The sequence below is a fragment of the Bufo bufo genome, chromosome 11 (assembly GCF_905171765.1).
Source record: "Bufo bufo chromosome 11, aBufBuf1.1, whole genome shotgun sequence".
NCBI classification, from domain to species: Eukaryota; Metazoa; Chordata; class Amphibia; order Anura; family Bufonidae; genus Bufo; species Bufo bufo.
This window is the reverse complement of record NC_053399.1, coordinates 50500855-50520052: the sequence shown is the minus strand read 5'-3', so window position 1 is coordinate 50520052 and position 19198 is coordinate 50500855. Positions and strand designations below refer to the sequence as shown.

The following is a 19198-nucleotide window of genomic DNA, read 5'->3' as shown; positions in this document are numbered from 1 at the left end:
ACACTAGAGTGAAAGTAGCCTTATAATGATTTTCAGGCCTGATCAGGTTTGTTCAGTTTTGATTTAATACAACAGGATCCGACCGAAACGGGATGTATCAAATGGAACAAATCCATGTAATTTAGGTTTTGAGATTCTCTGCTGGATCTCAAAACCGGAGTTAAAATCGCAGATGTGAAAGTAGCCTGAAACATTGAAAAAAAAATACGATGACCCCCTCCCCATAATAAAGTCGTAAAAGTACAGGGTGTGTAACTTTCCACAGCTCTGTAGATTACTATGAGAACCTGTGGTGTCACTAAATGATAAATAAAACACATTAGGAAATTGCTATTATTTATGCTATATAAATTAATTTAATGTATTACAAAATCCAGATATGGGCCCCGTAAAACTGGTGGGTGATCAGTGGTTTAGGGATATATCTGTTAGCAGGGACAGTGCTTATCTGCAGCCCTGGCACCAGCCACACCGACATAGGATAGACCATGTTTTCTTTTCAAGATATGGGGTATTGTTCATCTTCACAGTTGCCTCCTTCATGGGGAGGGGGTCTTTCAGGAATTTTCCATTTTCCACTAGGCACACTGTATGTTAACCACTTCTTGCCTTGGCACTGTGATGGGGTACATGTATTTCACACATCTGTAATGTGAACAGTAAGTTGGGAATTGCCGATTACAAATGTCTGTATTATGGCTATAAGACGTTGGACCTATGTGGAGAAAAACCATAGGCTGTAACAGCTTCCCTAATGACTACCATGTTCCCTCCATGTCAGGTCTACAGAAGTCCATGGCACTCAGGCCGCTAAATGATGCATGGCAGTTGGGGACCCGCTGTTACCGATTTTGCTTTGGGGGGTGAGGAGCTTCAATTTATGCCTCTAAAGTTAGGGCTAGAACTGACTTTTCTTGGGAAAAAAAAAAACATAATTTTGAACACAGTACGTTACATAAAAGTGACATTTTTCCTCCAAATCCATACATGCTCCTATGTCCAGAAATGTCGTTTTGTAGGGGAGGTGGGCTGTCTCTTAGGGTCCCCTCGGTGACTAGGACACGTATATTTGGAGTCAGAATTCAACTATATATATGTACATTCATTGAATACAATAGTGAAATAAGTATAGTACATCGCATATTTGGAAATCTGGTTTTCTGGCTGTACCAGCTGGTATACTAGCTGACTGGTCCCATGACTAAGCAGCTTGGCACAGAGAAATGCTGAAATCCTCCAGTTCCTTCAGGTCACTGTGTCCCGGACAACAGATTACTGCCGGGACAATGCAGCACAAACCCACCCTGCATATACAGTTATCAGTAATCTGCAAACATATGGAAAATCACAGCTATACATTCGATTAGTGCAGTAAAAGAGTGCAGATGTAGCAGAGCTGAGATTGCTTCGTGTAGTGCACCCAAGGGCATAACCACGTGACAAGAGTCGTAATAACTCACCAAAAGTTTGAATGCACATCTGGATCAGTTCGTCCAAGCTGGCCCCCTTGATGAGCTGTCCTAGAGGCATCATCACCCGTATGGGGGTGACCTGGGGAAGTTTGGGATGCGAGGTGCAATGGATGATTTGCTTCAATTCCAGCGCCAGTCTAGGAATAGTGGTACAGCCATGTGCAGGTCTACTGAGAAAGAGAGAGGCGACAGATTAGACGGAACATGAAATGTCAGGATCTATACAGCCCAGTGCTGGTGAAGAAGGTCACCTCCTCCTCCTCCTCCTCCAGCCACAAATCAGTACTTTCAGCTCTCCTTCCAGGAAAAGTGACAATCAAGAACCTGTACCTCTGGTCTATGTGGAAACATTACAGTCATTTAATAATTGTTACCAAGGAGGAGATTATGTTTTTGTTTGTTTTTTTACATATTTATCTTCATATTCGCTGTAAATGAAGCCAGAAATCTATGGCACTTTAGGTGCACGGACTTCAGGAGGATGCACCTAATTTATGACGTGGCTTGTGGAGGTCTTGACTACTCTCTGCCATAGCATTGTGAGAAGAGATTCCCTTGTAATGCTATTCCTTTCCCTGATCTTTCTGAGTTGGGCTGTACCTGGGGGTGACCGCTATCTCTGCACACAGCTGCAGACAGTACACGGACCCTTTCATTCTTGTGGGGTCATGCACACATCCCTATATTTTATGGATCCATATGGCCGTTCCACAAGTTATAGAACCTGCCCTGTTCTGGTCCGTTTTTAGGCACGAATAGTCCTTTCTATTGATGGGAATGAGAAAAATGTGGAATGCACATGGAAAGTATCTGTATACTGCGGATTGAAATATGGATATGCTGTCTTCTACAGAGAATTGGTGTTGAGCGAAGCGAGCTTCAGATAATAGATCCGAAGTGGCTTTGCTCAAAACTTTGTTTGAATTCTGTACGGAGATCCGTCTCTCTACAACATTCAAATGTATGGGCTGTGCCGAGGTGAAATTCGTCATCTCCGAAATCTTGCGAGACTTCGGTGAATAATTTCAGACTTTGATTTTTCAACTTGAAAACAATTTTAAAACTGGGATCCGAAGTCGGCTTTGGTACCTACTGTTACCTGTGTACTGACGCGGACTTCGGATCCCAGTTTTAAAATTGTTTTCAAGTTATTCACGAAGACTTGCGAGACTTTGGAGATAACGAATTTCATCTCGGCAAAGTTTTGACCGAAGCGACTTCGGATCTCTGATCCATAGTTCTCCTTGCACAACACTACAGAGAATGCCATCAATCTCAGATCACAGTGAATGAGCAGAAAGAGCAGAGATATAAATGTATAAGTTACAAGTTTTTCTGAGGCTTTTCCCCTAAAACTGGTGACAGGTTCCCTTTATACAATCCTAAAAGGAATACGAATCTGGGATGCTGTAGTCTGTGGCAGTACAGGAAGCGGTAATTGTTCTGGAGTCCTAGTAGACTATGCTGGCTATGTTACACAAGCGTTATCCTCAGGACAGGTCACTGATATCAGATCAGCAGGGGTCCGACTCCTGGCACCCCCGCCGATCTGCAGGGTCTACCTGTGGGTTGTCTCCTTTGGAGTGGCGGTGTAATTACAGCTTCTTCTCCTACTGACGAGCAGTTATAATTACACTTTGCTGCCTCTACAGAGTTGACGACATGCAGGTAAACTATGAAGAGAAAGCAGCGCTCACACAAGTGCCACAACTCATTCAGACACCAGGAGTTGGACCCCCGGCGGTCTGATAGAGGATGGGTCATCGATATTACACCACTGCACAACCCCTTAAACATTTACAGGCAGAGATATTGGAAGTGGTGATGAATTGAAACATTATATTGCATTAGCGGGGAATCTCCCTTTTATATGAGGATATACTGCATCATCAGAGGGGGTTCAACCTCTGGGACCTCAAGAGATACGGAGAATAAAGCGTTTCCTTTACCAATTTTTCTGCACAGTGGTGCTCCAGCGGACCTGAAGCACAGACACTCATTTGCTGAAATCCTCTGTTCAACTGGAGCACCACTGTGCAGGAAAAAGTGACGCGACCGCAGAGCTATATTAGTACTGTGGGTACTTCATTCTCAGGATCGGTGGCGTCAACCCCCACAGATCATAATGGATATACAGACATCACACGGTGCTCTGTCCGCATCTTTTATGGTTTTATGCGGATAGAAACTAGGGTGATGTGCATGAGGCCTAAGAACACAAATCCTAGTTGTTATATTAGGCAAATTTACAAATTTTTCAGAATTGTTGTATTTTTGCTACTAACAGGAGACAGCAGGGAAGTTGGCACGGCGATTACGACGGCGCCAGATTTATGAGTGGCTGATGCTGGACGATCAATCTGTCACATCTTTAGACTATCTCATCTAAGGTTACTCCACCTATAAACTGGCTTCGTTTTTTTCCAGCAAAAAATGCCCAGCCAGATTTTAAAGGGGTTATCCGACTATTTGCAACTGATGACCTATCAGCACTGATCAGTGGGAACCGCCACCCAGGACCCTGTTTCAGAAGGCTCGGCTCTCCTGTGAGTGCCGTTGCCTTCTCGCTGCTTACCCTCAGCTAGTGACATCGTGACCATCCGTCACATGGCCTGGGCGCAGCTCGTCGGACCTTCTCGAACAGTTGATCGTCAGCGGTCGATCAGATGCTGATGATCTATCCAGAGATAAATCGGATTACCCCCTTAAGGCTCCATTCACACACAACCATATTTTTAGTCCGCATTTTTTAGTGGATAGAATGTGGACCCATTTATTTCAATGGGTCCCCAAATAATGCGGACAGCACAACGTGTGCTCTCCGCATCCGTATGTCCATTCCGTAGCCCCGCAAAACAGATAGAACTTGTCCTATTCATGTCCATTTTGCAGACAAGGATAGGCATTGTTACAATGGATCCGCCCAAAAAATTGATGTCACGCGGACTTCATCCATATTTTTTGCGGACCGAAAAATGTGTACAGTTGTGCGAATGCTCCCTTAATGTTGGCCAACCTGAAATTGCTAAATACCTGGCAGCATTTTTTGCTCCTTTAGGCCGTGTTCACATCTGCGTTGTGAACTCAGCACAAAAGTTCCGGAGGACCGCGCATCGCTGGATCTCCTTTCACTTTAATGGGATCCAGACGCTTTCTAGCATATACTGTATGCCGTCTTTCCGCCGAACAAAAAAAAAATTATTGTGGTATTTTTATTTATTTTTTTGTCCGACATATATGCTAGAAAGCGTCTGGATCCCATTATAGTGAAAGGAGATCCAGCGATGCACGGTCCTCCGCCAGAACAGACTGTCGAAGTTCACGGCGCAGATGTGAACACGGCCTTAAGCAATTTTTCGGAAATCGCAGCATGCAGGGTGTGGTGTTTTTTCAATTTCCCATAGACTTCTGTATTATTATAGGGTGGATTCTGGCGTCACCTTAAGGTAGAACCCCATACACAGAGTGAGATGATGCAGCGAGCCCCTCTGGCTAATGAGTCACTTCTTGGAGGTCTTCTCATGGCGCTATGTAATGGGCTAGGGGGGTTTTCGGTCATGACTGACTATAGGGTATTTTCAAGACAGAACGTAACACACTGCAACACCCAGGATCTGGTAGGCAGCACAGCGTCACTTTCTTGAAGGTGAGCTGAAGAATTAAGAATTAATCACATGCCGGAAGTCTGAACGCCGGAGACAAGCCTATAAAACTGGCTGACGTGACTGCTGTACCAATGAATTTCTCTAGAAAAAACGTCCACAATCACCTTGGAGACAACTAAATAACCAAGTGATATTGTGTGTATACATTCAGTGCAAGACCTTGTCCTTCTGTCAGACGGAGTCCATGGGGGAAGATTGCTTTTACAGAATACAGGCTGCTGTAAGTGAAGATTCCTCAAATCTAATACAACCTAATACAGCTAGTAGCTAATTGCAGAAAAGAGGGTACGGCTACATGGCGACTTATCATAATGTATTTCAATGGTGTCACAATGCGACAGTCGCAACAAAACCCAACTTGTCGACTGCACGTTACATGTTGTATTGTGACACCATTGAAATGTCGTCATGTACCCTTAAGAGACGCTTACACAACAGGTTTTACAGTGTCATTTTCGCTCAAACAGTTGAAATTTCGCTGAAAACTCACAAGCAACACTGTATTAGGCCTCATGCACACGACCGTTGTTTTATTCTGTGTCCGTTGTGCCGTTTTTTGTGATTTTCTGCGGACCCATTGACTTTCAATGGGTCCGTTGAAAACATAGAAACATAGAATGTGTCGGCAGATAAGAACCATTTGGCCCATCTAGTCTGCCCAACTCGGCTAAAACTCGGCTAATGCACCGTTTGTCGTCCGTGATCCGTGGTTCCAGTCCGTCAAAAAAATATAACCTGTCCTATTATTTTCTCAGAAAACGGTTCACGGACCCATTCAAGTCAATGGGACCGCTAATAAACACGGAGGCACACAAGATTGTCGTCCGCGTCCGTTTTTTTCCTATCATTTGCATGGCAAACCTGTCTTGGATTTTTTTTTACTTTCCTTCATGTCTGGTGATCCTCCAAAAATAAAGGAAGACACATGGAAACAAAAACGGAAACGGATCACGGAACAACGGAACCCCATTTTGCGGAACGGAACACAACAACGGTCGTGTGCATGAGGCCTTACGCTGTGGTTTCTCCGCACAAAATCCATGTGGGGGGAAAAAAACACGTCATCTGTATGCAGGCGCCCACTGTCTGGATTTTGTCAAATTTACCAAATCTCATCCACACGCTGTGGAAAAAATATATGTGGAAATTGACCTGTGATATGGATTTTAAAACTGCCAGGAGCAAAAAAAAATAAAAAATCCGATCCTTTTTCCACTAAGTTCACCATACCGGTCCTCCTAAAGAAGCGGCCACACGCGAAACGCTTTTTTTCCCAAATCACAGCATGCTCCGGGTGTGACAATTGAAACATTGCCCCACCCAGATCATGCTGTGATTTGGAAAAAAAAAGCGATGCAATGCAACTAAAAAAACACCACCCCACAATAATGCTTGTGAAAAAACATGAATTTCATAGCTTCTTACAAAACCAAAAAAATTAAAATAAAATTAAAAACTCCCCCCACCCTTAGGGCCTATTTACACGGCGTGTTATACAGCGTAATTTTCTGCCTCCCCTACATCTCAATGGAAGGCAGCGCTGAGGATCGGGGAACGGGACGTGTCAGTTATCGCTGCACTCCGCGATCCTCAGCGCTGCCTCCTATTGAGATGTAGGGGAGGCAGAATGGACTTCTGAGGAATTTCCGCGCTAACATTACACTGTAACACCTGCGGTGTGAATGGGCCCTGTAACATACATTTCTTTTCTGAATTTGCTTTCTACCAATTTTCTGATCCTCTTTCCTGAACATGATTATGGGGGCTGTTCTTAACAACATTTAGAGAACTGCTTTACAGCAGCCACCATGGGCCATAGATACAATGGACAGGAGCTGACTCTATTGACTTCTATGGGAGAGTTTTCTAGGCATGCTCTGTGACCTGTGCAGGGGTCAGGAGGGAGTAGATAAGCTGTGATATCACCTATTGTGAATGGTGGATCCTGTGCTGCCTATAAAGTGGTGTTATCTGTCATTGTAGTCCTGCCTGTGATGATGATAATAAAAAGTGATCTGTACAGCCCCATAGTCTGGAGAGTGATTACATTTGCTATGGAGTAATATGTGCATGATATAAGATCGTCTGGATCCGTTAGTTGGTTATGAATGAGGCCTTAGATTTCCTCCATTTGTCTCACACAATACACATAATAACAGTATAAGGAATAGACGTTGGGTGAGACCATAACAGATTGTACGGCAAGTATCTCGCAAGAAGCCAACATCGGCTTCTATCTGTGAAGAGAAATGACTGCTATAATAGTAGTAGTATAATACCCACCGACTCATTCAGTGGTCCCGGGGGCCGGACTAGATTGTGTTATGTTATATATAGCAGGGCCAGGCCGGAGGAGACAATGGTGGGCTGCAGTCAGATCCTGCAGATTCCAGGGGGAATTCTGCCAGGAAAGGCAATGGAGACGAAATCCTTATCATGGAAAGCAGCCCCAAAGGTCACTAAAGGTCACCCTCTCCCCTGTACGCTGGTACTGATAATGTAACACCCTAAAGCTGTAGAACTCGCTCTGGGGGGCTGCAATCGCACTAAATGGAGTGCTGTCCACACCCAAGCCGCAAAAACTGAGCCTCGGATGCGGACCAAAACAACGGTCGTGTGCATGTAGCCTTATCCACATGTTGCAGAATTTTTCCAGATACGCAGTGCGGATTTTTACATTTTGCATCATGTCAATTTCTGAGAAGGCCAAAACCCGGCAAAAATGTAGAATGGTGAAATCCATGGTGAATCTGCAGCAAAACGTTTCGCGTGTGGATTTTACCGCCATGTGTGGACTGGATCAGAAGCGCTGTGATATGTATTACCGTATGTGAAGCTCAGGCGCACGTTATAGTCCTCTACTCTAGTTAGATTTTTAGAGAAATCCAGCCCTCTACCTTCATCCGTCCTGACTGTAAATGCGTAGTATTGCCTCACTCCAGGTAACTGTAAAATTCCCTGAGAAATCCCCTTATGGGTGGTTTCCCACGGTGCGGATCTGTGCTTTTCAGTGATACCATTTTGCAGTGTGCATGACTTTTCGATCACTTTTTATAATATGAATGGAGCTGCATGAAAATCGCATCCACAAGCAAGTGCGGATGCGATGGGTTTTTCACGGATTGTTGCTAAGAGATGTTGTTTGTGTACATTCAGTTTTTTATCATGCGTGTGCAAAACGCATCAAAACGCATTGCACCCGTGCGATAAAAACTGAACTTGGGGGGGGGGGGGGGGGGGCGTGACTAGCGGCGCATGGAGGCAGACGTGTGAACCCTGCGCTCCTGAGCTTTCAGCCTCACACCGGCACATCCCCTGAGAGGTGTACGGGATACACTGGCGACGCAAACATCGGCGAATATGCCAAGAGGTAGGAGACGCCGCAGCCCCATGAAGCTTACCAGCTTCTTCCCTGCAGCAGGCGCGACCCAAGATGGTGCCTCCCGCGCCCCAGATACCGAAGCTGCGACACCATCACCAGCAGCTCCACATACTTCCTCTCCAGCGTCCCTCCACTCTAGGGGTACCCCCTCTTCATCACCTACCTCACAACTGTCGGTGCCTTCACCTCTCCCTAACCAGCACAGCAGCAGCAGCAACTCAGGGAAAAGGTACAGCAACCATGCTGACATGGAGGGAAGTACTATGAATCTAACAATAGCTCCCTTCCTCCTGGGGGCACCTTGGGGGATGCCCCTATCACAGAAGCCACAATGAGGATCCTGATATCTGACCTTCAAAACTCCTTGCAAAAAGATCACAAAACTGCGTTCCACCAGCTTCAGAAAGACATCTTCTCTATAGGCTCCAGAACCTCCCATGTGGAATCTAAAATGGCGGAGCTAACATCTGCCCATAATGAAATTGTAGAGTTGTAGACATTACCAATTCCCATGAAGAGGAAATAGCAGCACTGAATTTAAAGATTGCTGATATGGAGGGTCGCTCCTGTAGGAACAACCTACGTTTTTGCGGAATCCGTCCGTGGGGAAGACCTGGTGACCTTCCTACAGGACTTTTTTGCCTGTCTCCTACCACAAGCAAGCACAGGAGACTTTCTCATTGACAGAGCGCACAGGCTTCCCAAGCCTAAAGTATTGCCTGCATACATTTTTTCCATATTAAGGAGCAAATTCTGAGGACCTCTAGAAGCTCCCCTTCTCTGCCGGACCGTTTCAAGGAACTATCCATATACGCTGACCTATCGGCAGCTACTTTGGCACGACGCCGGGAATTTGCTCCAAGTACAACAATACTGCGTGGGAAAGGAATCTCCTACAAGTGGGGCTTCCCTGTCAAGCTACTCATCTCCTACAATGGAACTCAATATGTGGCCTTTACACCTGCCTCGGCCTTAAAGCTGTGTCAAGAGTGGAACATAACCCTTCAGGATCATCAAAATGCTCAATCAACATCATCGTCCCCTCGACATGTAGATGAAGAATGGACGACGGTTGTTCATCGAAAGCGAAAGACTGTTTAACTTGGATGGGTGAGAAGTTTTACATGCACCCGTCTCCATCAGGGACTTACACGTTGCTTCTAACCTTTTCTTAGCAGGGCGCTATTTCCGCCTTCTAGGCTGACCCTAGCTGGCGGTTATGCTGACCCCACTGTTCTATTATCTTTTCCAACTGATGTATTTCATGTGTTCTTCATAGGGGTAACTTACTCTACCTCTATCTTTCTCAGTCTAGTTATTATGAATGTTTTTTTATGTATGCTACACCATCATTTATCCTATATTGATATTTTACAAGTCCACAGTAATCATATATCTGCACAGCACGGTACGATCTAGGTCTGCCGCCATCCTCTATCTACTACAATGGTGTTTAAGATTGTTTCTCTGAACACTAAGGGGCTTAACTCCCCTTACAAACGATCATTGTTGTGGAGGGACTCTATGTAAGAAACACATCTGCTGTCCCGGGATGTCCCTAGACTAAAACACAAAAATGATCCGTATATATGCTCCTCACCTCCAATCGGAAGGAAAAAAATAGGTGTGCCCATTGCGATTCGGGACTCTTTAGCCTTTACACAAGATAGGATGGAAGTGGACGATGGCGGTAGATATGTTATCCTAATCGGGTTGATCAATAATGTTTATTATACATTAGTATCATTATATGCCCCCAACAAATGTCCCTCTACCTTTTTCCACTCTGCCCCTGTCAAAAGATGCTAGTATGCGTAAGGGACACCTCATAGTAGTGGGGGATTTCAATGCCGTCATGTGGCCCTCTATGGATTCCACTTCATTAACAGAGGTGTTTCGGATTGTGCATACCCATGATTTGTACGATGCCTGACGGATTCAGCACCCTACTGAGCGTGATTTCACGTTTTTTTCATGTGCCCACAAGATTTTTACCCGTATTGATTACTTTTTAGTGGACAAGCAGTTGCTTCCACGCATAGACTCCACGGCCATTCAAACTATTACGTGGCCTGACCACGCACCTATTTCTATGTCTGTGACGGAACAATACACTTCATCACCCTACTCTGTCTGGAGACTCAACAGTCATATGTTACAAAGTCTGCGATACGCTCCCCAAACTATTCAATGTCTTGAGAATTATTTTCAAGACAATGATAATGGTCAGACCTCGGATAGTACTCTCTGGTGCGCCATGAAAGCAACTGTAAGGGGCCATTTTTTAATAAACAAGCTTCTTATGACCCAAAAATTAGGTTACAGACCTTGCTTCATTTACAAACTCAATTAGCAGATCTCCATCGCCTGAACAAAGACGTTTATTCCCCTAGCAGAGCAGTGGAGATCGCATTAATCCAATCTCGCCTGCATGAACTTAACACTTTTCAATACGATTTAATGTTACGGAGACTTAAAGGGAACCTGTCACCGGGATTTTGTGTATAGAGCTGAGGACATGGGTTGCTAGATGGCCGCTAGCACATCCGCAATACCCAGTCCCCATAGCTCTGTGTGCTTTTATTGTGTAAAAAAACCGATTTGATACATATGCAAATTAACCTGAGATGAGTCCTGTACGTGAGATGAGTCAGGGACAGGACTCATCTCAGGTTAATTTGCATATGTATAAAACCGTTTTCTTTACACAATAAAAGCACACAGAGCTATGGGGACTGGGTATTGCGGATGTGCTAGCGGCCAACTAGCAACCCATGTCCTCAGCTCTATACACAAAATCCCGGTGACAGGTTCCCTTTAAGCTTAACCATTACTGGCAGGGCAACAAGAGCGGAGCTTTACTAGCTAAACAACTGAAGTCCTGCACAGTAAAGTCAAAAATCCCTTTTTTGTTGCGATCGGATGGCTCACGGGTGCTGGATCCGCAGGGCATCGCTAACGAGTTTGCCAACTATTATGCCACATTATACAATTTGTCATCTGATACGTCTACCCCGCAACCTTCCTTACCTGGTATATAAAATTTCCTAGATCATCTCAATTTGCCCACTCTGACGGAGGCACAGGGAACTTTGGCGTCCTCGGCATTCTCACTACATGAGGTCATTTTAGCGATTAAAACCCTGAAACTTGGTAAGTCTCCAGGCCCGGATGGTCTTACCAATGAATTCTATAAAGCTCATAATGAGCTCTTAGCCCCATATCTGACCCGAGTTCTCAATGCAGCAGCTTCATCTGGGACCTTTCCCAAGGAAATGTTAAATGCTTTGATTGTGACACTTCCGAAACCGGGAAAATCTCCGGATGCGCCACCCAATTTTAGACCAATCTCGCTATTAAACGTTGATTTAAAACTCTATGCAAAGATTATCGCGACACAATTATCTAATATTCTTCCAACATTGATAACTGCAGACCAAGTGGGGTATGTAAAACAATGCCAAACAGTAGCTGGCACACGTCGTTTTCTCTACATTATGTCGGCGGTGACTTGAAGGTCAAGCGCCTTCTCAGCTCCTGTCTTTGGACGCCGAGAAGGCGTTTGACCGGATACACTGGGGATATCTTAAGACAGTTCTGAGTAAGTTTGGGCTTCCTCCAAGACTCATATCCTCTATCTTAGGGCCCTTTCACACGGGCGAGTATTCCGCGCGGATGCGATGCGTGAGGTGAACGCATTGCACCCGCACTGAATACATTTCTATGGGGCTGTTCACATGAGCGGTGATTTTCACGCATCACTTATGCATTGCGTGAAAATCGCAGCATGCTCTATATTCTGCGTTTTTCTCGCAACGCAGGACCCATAGAAGTGAATGGGGTTGCGTGAAAATCGCAAGCATCCGCAAGCAAGTGCGGATGCGGTGCGATTTTCACGCACGGTTGCTAGGAGACGATCGGGATGGAGACCCGATCATTATTATTTTCCCTTATAACATGGTTATAAGGAAAAATAATAGCATTCTGAACACAGAATGCATAGTAAAACAGCGCTGGATGGGTTAAAAAAAATAATAATAATAATTTAACTCACCTTAGTCCACTTGATCGCGTAGCCTGGCATCTCCTTCTATCTCCTTTGTTGAATAGGACCTGTGGTCAGCATTAAATACAGGAACAGGACCTTTGATGACGTCACTCCGGTCCTCACATGATCTTTTACCATGGTGATGGATCATGTGATGACCGGAGTGATGTCATCAAAGGTCCTTGACCTGTAATGGACGCTCACCACAGGTCCTGTTCAGCAAAGGAGACAGAAGGAGATGCCGGCATCGCGATCAAGTAGACTAAGGTGAGTTAAATTTTTTTTTTATTTTTTTTTAACCCCTCCAGCGCTTTTTTACTAAGCATTCTGTATTCAGAATGCTATTATTTTCCCTTATAACCATGTTATAAGGGAAAATAATACAATCTACAGAACACCGATCCCAAGCCCGAACTTCTGTGAAGAAGTACACTGGTTTCACTACCTCTGTGAAACCAGCCTTAGCCTTATATGCTTGTCCTTTAGCACAGGTTTTCTCCTCGGGATCCCTCTCTTCTCCCTTTAACATTACAAATGGTAGCCGTCAAGGATGCCCTTTATCACCCCTTTTATTTGCCTTGTTAATGGAACCCTTTGCTCATCATATTCGCATGTCTTCATCTATAAAAGGTATCTTAGTAGTGAACACCCAACATAAAATAGGCCTTTTTGCTGATGACGTCATTATTTTAATTACTGACCCTGTAGCTTCTTTGGGATCAGTGAAGGAGATAATTGATCAATTCGGCCAAGTCAGCTATTATAAGATCAACTCTCACAAACCACTCAAAAGACGAACATAAACAAGCAATCTCATCGCAATCTCCGTTGGGCCACGGACAGTATTTCCTACCTGGACATTACTTTAACATCCCCCCTTAGCAAATTACAGGCTACTAATTATGCCTCTCTTACCCACCAGCTTAAAAAAGACTACAACTATAATATGGAATTACTAATTGCCCAAAAAATTGAACCAGTTACCCAAATTGTGATAAACTATGCTGTTCATTTCTCAATAAATATTTGGGAAATAAAACTTTACAACTGAACGCCATCGCAGGCAAAACTGAATGACTTTGCCTGTGAAATCGCGCATTTTTCACTGAACGCATTCGCAACACATCCGGACACACTCGTCTGCAAGCGGCCTTACACTGCAATGCATTGCAGATTAGCTGTTTTCCTGGAGCCCTGTCACCTGCAAGTCACTATAGGAGCTACACCTATGAAAGCCCTAGTTTCTTCAGAGATACCAGAGGGTTCACCTACAACCATTGCGCCCCCGATCGCTGTGCAGCAGAAACCCGGTGGCACTTCCGCTGTATATGTATGGCAGAAGGGGTTAAAATCTGCAGGATGTCAATTGTTTTTGCATTTCTGCACCTTAAATATAGTGGGTTTTCTCATAGACTTCAATAAGGGTTGTTAAAATGAACAGAAAATCCACAAGAAAAACAGCAATTAAAAATGCACAAAAACCATGAGCGTGTGGATTTATGTTTTTATATTTGCATCCAAATCCGCATTGTGTGCAGGTAGCCTCGTCTCCAGACATCATCATATCAGCACCACGGCACATACAACCTGTGCACATGTATGTACATGTGTGGAAGGGCACGACTTGTCTGCACCGGGCTGTCGCGTGACTATTTTAGAATTGGGATTTTGCTCTGAAAACACAACCAGGTCGCAGGTGAACCAGGAGTCGCACGCGATTACATTAAAGCCAATGGAGTAAAAGTCGAGCACGACCTGCGGCACAAAATCCGAACATTATATGAAATGTCACCGTGTAGATGTACCCTAATAGAAAGGTCTCGGAACACGGCAGGAGCACTGTACATGTGAAACAACATGGAAGCAATATAAAAGTTCTAGAATACACCAAACACAGCATTAGCAATACATGTCTGTAGATCTACACTTACATATGTGTGTAATACACAGCCCACGCCAGAGCATGTGTGATATATGTACAGTAATGAATGTGTAATATAAGGGTCCCATAGAACACACATTTTGCATGCACATCTGCACTTTGTGTATAGTAATAAACATATGTATAATATACACGCTTCTAATACACAGAATCCAGCCAGAGCACCACACGTACAATATATGTACAGTAATGTGTATGTAATATAGAGATCACAAACTACACATCAAGGGCATAACTACATTTATAATGTATGTAAACTAACATGTGTGTAATATAAAAGTCTCATAACATACAGAACCTAGCAGTGATACTTCATGTATAATATATGAAAATGTATATACAAGCGTCATATAAAGGTCCCTACACAGCAGGGTCAACACTACAGGTATAATATATGTACATACATGTGTAATATACACAGCAGGGTCAGCACTACAGGTATAATACATGTACATACATGTGTAATATACACAGCAGGGTCAGCACTACAGGTATAATATATGTACATTTACATACAAGTGTAATATACACAGCAGGGTCAGCACTACAGGTATAATACATGTACATACATGTGTAATATACACAGCAGGGTCAACACTACAGGTATAATACATGTACATTTACATACATGTGTAATATACACAGCAGGGTCAGCACTACAGGTATAATATATGTACATTTACATACAAGTGTAATATACACAGCAGGGTCAGCACTACAGGTATAATATATGTACATTTACATACATGTGTAATATAAAGGTCTCTTACTACACAGCAGTGTCAGCACTACATGTATGATATATATTTACATACATGTGTAATATACACAGCAGGGGCAGCACTACACGTATAATATATATGTACATACATGTGTAATGTACACAGCAGGGTCAGCACTACACGTATAATATATATGTACATACATGTGTAATATACACAGCAGGGGCAGCACTACACGTATAATATATATGTACATACATGTGTAATATACACAGCAGGGGCAGCACTACACGTATAATATATATGTACATACATGTGTAATGTACACAGCAGGGGCAGCACTACACGTATAATATATATGTACATACATGTGTAATATACACAGCAGGGGCAGCACTACACGTATAATATATATGTACATACATGTGTAATATACACAGCAGGGGCAGCACTACATGTATAATATATAGGTACATACATGTGTAATATACACAGCAGGGGCAGCACTACACGTATAATACACGTACGTACATACATGTGTAATATAAAGGTCTGATACTACATGTGTCATACATGTACAGTGACACACACAGACACTTACTGGATGCCCTTCTTCTTGCCCACGGTCCCCATGATGAAGATGCTGGTGTGGAGTGTGTGCTCTGCTGTCCCAGTACTGCGCCTGTATCCCATACTGGAATGGGGCCGCTCACTGGTCTCCACCCCAGCACACCTCCCAGTCTGCAGCTGTGCCAGCACCTGTGCCCGGTGTCACACACATGGCGCCTGCTCTGCACTCAGGAGAACACTACACTTCTGACAAGTTGAGCAGCTCCCTGAGCCTCCCTCACGGCTCACTCCTCCCACACGACATGCTTCTCCATTAACCCTTAGGTACCGCACACAGGCAGCTCCACCTGCGGCTGCTTCAGAGCACATCCGGTACCTGACCGTCACACACACTGAGGGACAGACAGACTCCTAGCAGTCTCCACTTCTGCATTGTGCATAGCATGTGTGTGCAGAGGCACCCCCACTAGATGCAGAGAAACCAAAAGCCTGGGCTTTATTCTGAAGTGTCCCTTATTTGGAGGGACATTAAATGTCCCTTATTTTGATCTGGGAAATAGATGTGCAATTTACGGAAATGCCTATTCTTGTCTGCAAAATGGTCAAGAATAGGACATGTTCTTTTTTTTTTTGCGGGACCACCATGGAATGGAGCAACGGATGCGGACAGCAGCCCCATGGAAGTGAATGGGTCCGCATCTGAGCCGCAAAAAATGTGGCTCGGATGAGGACCCAAACAACGTTCGTGTGCATGAGGCATTAATAAACTTACTACAGTCGTGGCCAAAAGTTTTGAGAATGACACAAATATTAGTTTTCACAAAGTTTGCTGCTAAACTGCTTTTAGATCTTTGTTTCAGTTGTTTCTGTGATGTAGTGAAATATAATTACACGCACTTCATACGTTTCAAAGGCTTTTATCGACAATTACATGACATTTATGCAAAGAGTCAGTATTTGTAGTGTTGGCCCTTCTTTTTCAGGACCTCTACAATCCGACTGGGCATGCTCTCAATCAACTTCTGGACCAATTCCTGACTGATAGCAACCCATTCTTTCATAATCACTTCTTGGAGTTTGTCAGAATTAGTGGGTTTTTGTTTGTCCAGCCGCCTCTTGAGGATTGACCACAAGTTCTCAATGGGATTAAGATCTGGGGAGTTTCCAGGCCATGGACCCAAAATGTCAACGTTTTGGTCCCCGAGCCACTTAGTTATCACTTTTGCCTTATGGCACGGTGCTCCATCGTGCTGGAAAATGCATTGTTCTTCACCAAACTGTTGTTGGATTGTTGGAAGAAGTTGCTGTTGGAGGGTGTTTTGGTACCATTCTTTATTCATGGCTGTGTTTTTGGGCAAAATTGTGAGTGAGCCCACTCCCTTGGATGAAAAGCAACCCCACACATGAATGGTCTCAGGATGCTTTACTGTTGCCATGACACAGGACTGATGGTAGCGCTCACCTTTTCTTCTCCGGACAAGCCTTTTTCCAGATGCCCCAAACAATCGGAAAGAGGCTTCATCAGAGAATATGACTTTGCCCCAGTCCTCAGCAGTCCATTCACCATACTTTCTGCAGAAGATCAATCTGTCCCTGATGTTTTTTTTGGAGAGAAGTGGCTTCTTTGCTGGCCTTCTTGACACCAGGCCATCTTCCAAAAGTCTTCGCCTCACTGTGCGTGCAGATGCGGTCACACCTGCCTGCTGCCATTCCTGAGCAAGCTCTGCACTGGTGGCACTCCGATCCCGCAGCTGAATCCACTTTAGGAGACGATCCTGGCGCTTGCTGGACTTTCTTGGACGCCCTGAAGCCTTCTTAACAAGACTTGAACCTCTTTCCTTGAAGTTCTTGATGATTCTATAAATTGTTGATTGAGGTGCAATCTTAGTAGCAAGAATATCCTTGCCTGTGAAGCCATTTTTATGCAACGCAATGATGGCTGCACGCGTTTCTTTGCAGGTCACCATGGTTAACAATGGAAGAACAATGATTTCAAGCATCACCCTCCTTTTAACATGTCAAGTCTCCCATTTTAACCCAATCAGCCTGACATAATGATCTCCAGCCTTGTGCTCGTCAACATTCTCACCTGAGTTAACAAGACGATTACTGAAATGATCTCATCAGGTCCTTTAATGACAGCAATGAAATGCAGTGGAAAGGTTGCAATTCATCTGATCACTCTTCATAACATTCTGGAGGATATGCAAATTGCTATTATAAAAACTTAAGCAGCAACTTTTCCAATTTCCAATATTTATGGAATTCTCAAAACTTTTGGCCACGACTGTACATTGCTCCTTAGTAATCTATGCCTGGTTCTTACCTGTATATTAGCCCTCAACCTCTATATTTTTTCATCACTTGGTACAATTTAGACCTTAAAATATCCAGAATTAGATGGTTTATAGGCTAATATTTAAATCTGTGCCAGTGGCTGCACATGCTGTAAAAAATACAAGAAATGATACTCACCGATCCCCGGCCACTGACGTTCTGACGGTGCCAGGTCCCTGCTGCCCCCCACTTCCTGGCTGTGACTGCCGCTCAGGTGATCACTGGCTGCGGCAATGACCCACCTCAGCCCGTGATCACATCTATCACACAATAGAGGTGTAAATGTCCATCTACCACCATCCAAAAAGTTGGGTGGTATGGGGCATCTGTGCCTGAAATGGGGACATCTTTAACTGGTAATATGCAGTGGAGTCCCAATATTATGACCAGCAGCTAATATCCAGAGTGACCGCCGTGTGCAGTATGGACATCAGCTAGACGGGCTTGGAGTGACTCAGTAAGGTCCTGGTAGGTTGTCACAGGTGTCTGGAGCCATGCTGATCCCACAGCTGCTGGAGGGTGTGTGGGGAATGATCAGTAGAGCAAACACAATAATCAAGGTGGTCCCACAGATAATCAATTGGGTTCAAGTCTGGGGAATTAGGAGGCCAGGTTAGTACTTGGAAATCTTGGTCATGCTCTTCCAACCATTGTTAGACACTTCTAGCCATGGTGCATGTCACACTGCCTTGCTGGAAGATCCCAGCCGCCCCAGGGAAGACAAGCAGCATGTAGGAGTATACGTGATCTGTAAGTATGGATTCATACCCAAATTGCTAGATGGTGCCTTCCACATGGATGAGTGGGCCCAGGGAGTGCCACGGAAACATTCCCCAGGCCAGATTGTGTTCTTCCAGCAATGGTTGCAGGTTATTTGTTCTCTGATGTTTATTCTCACCTGAAACACCAACATCCATTGTTTCGATGAAGTAGAAAATGCGACTCATGGAAGATGGCAACACTTTGCCAATCAGTGGAAATTGCCGCAAAAATTGAAGCCTTTTTTCTGCTGATACATCTTCATTAGCAGAGGTGCAGTGACCATCTGTCTGCTTCGGAG

General features: G+C 44.3%; 1 protein-coding gene across 3 annotated transcripts in view; it reads right to left on the bottom strand.

Moving 5' to 3' along the window:
• RASGRP1 (RAS guanyl releasing protein 1) overlaps window positions 1-19198 on the bottom strand; it is a 218686-nt gene that overhangs the window by 24995 nt on the left and 174493 nt on the right. Inside the window, exons 1-2 of one of the 3 annotated variants that reach the window (XM_040411766.1) lie at window positions 15833-16071; window positions 1461-1642 (exon numbers count right to left, since the gene is read on the bottom strand). In XM_040411766.1, the coding sequence (XP_040267700.1) occupies window positions 1461-1642; window positions 15833-15924 (274 nt within the window). In that variant the 5' untranslated portion in view covers window positions 15925-16071. Of the gene's footprint in view, window positions 1-1460; window positions 1643-15832; window positions 16072-19198 lie in introns of those variants that run through there. The other 2 variants (XM_040411767.1, XM_040411768.1) reach the window with 2 other exon arrangements.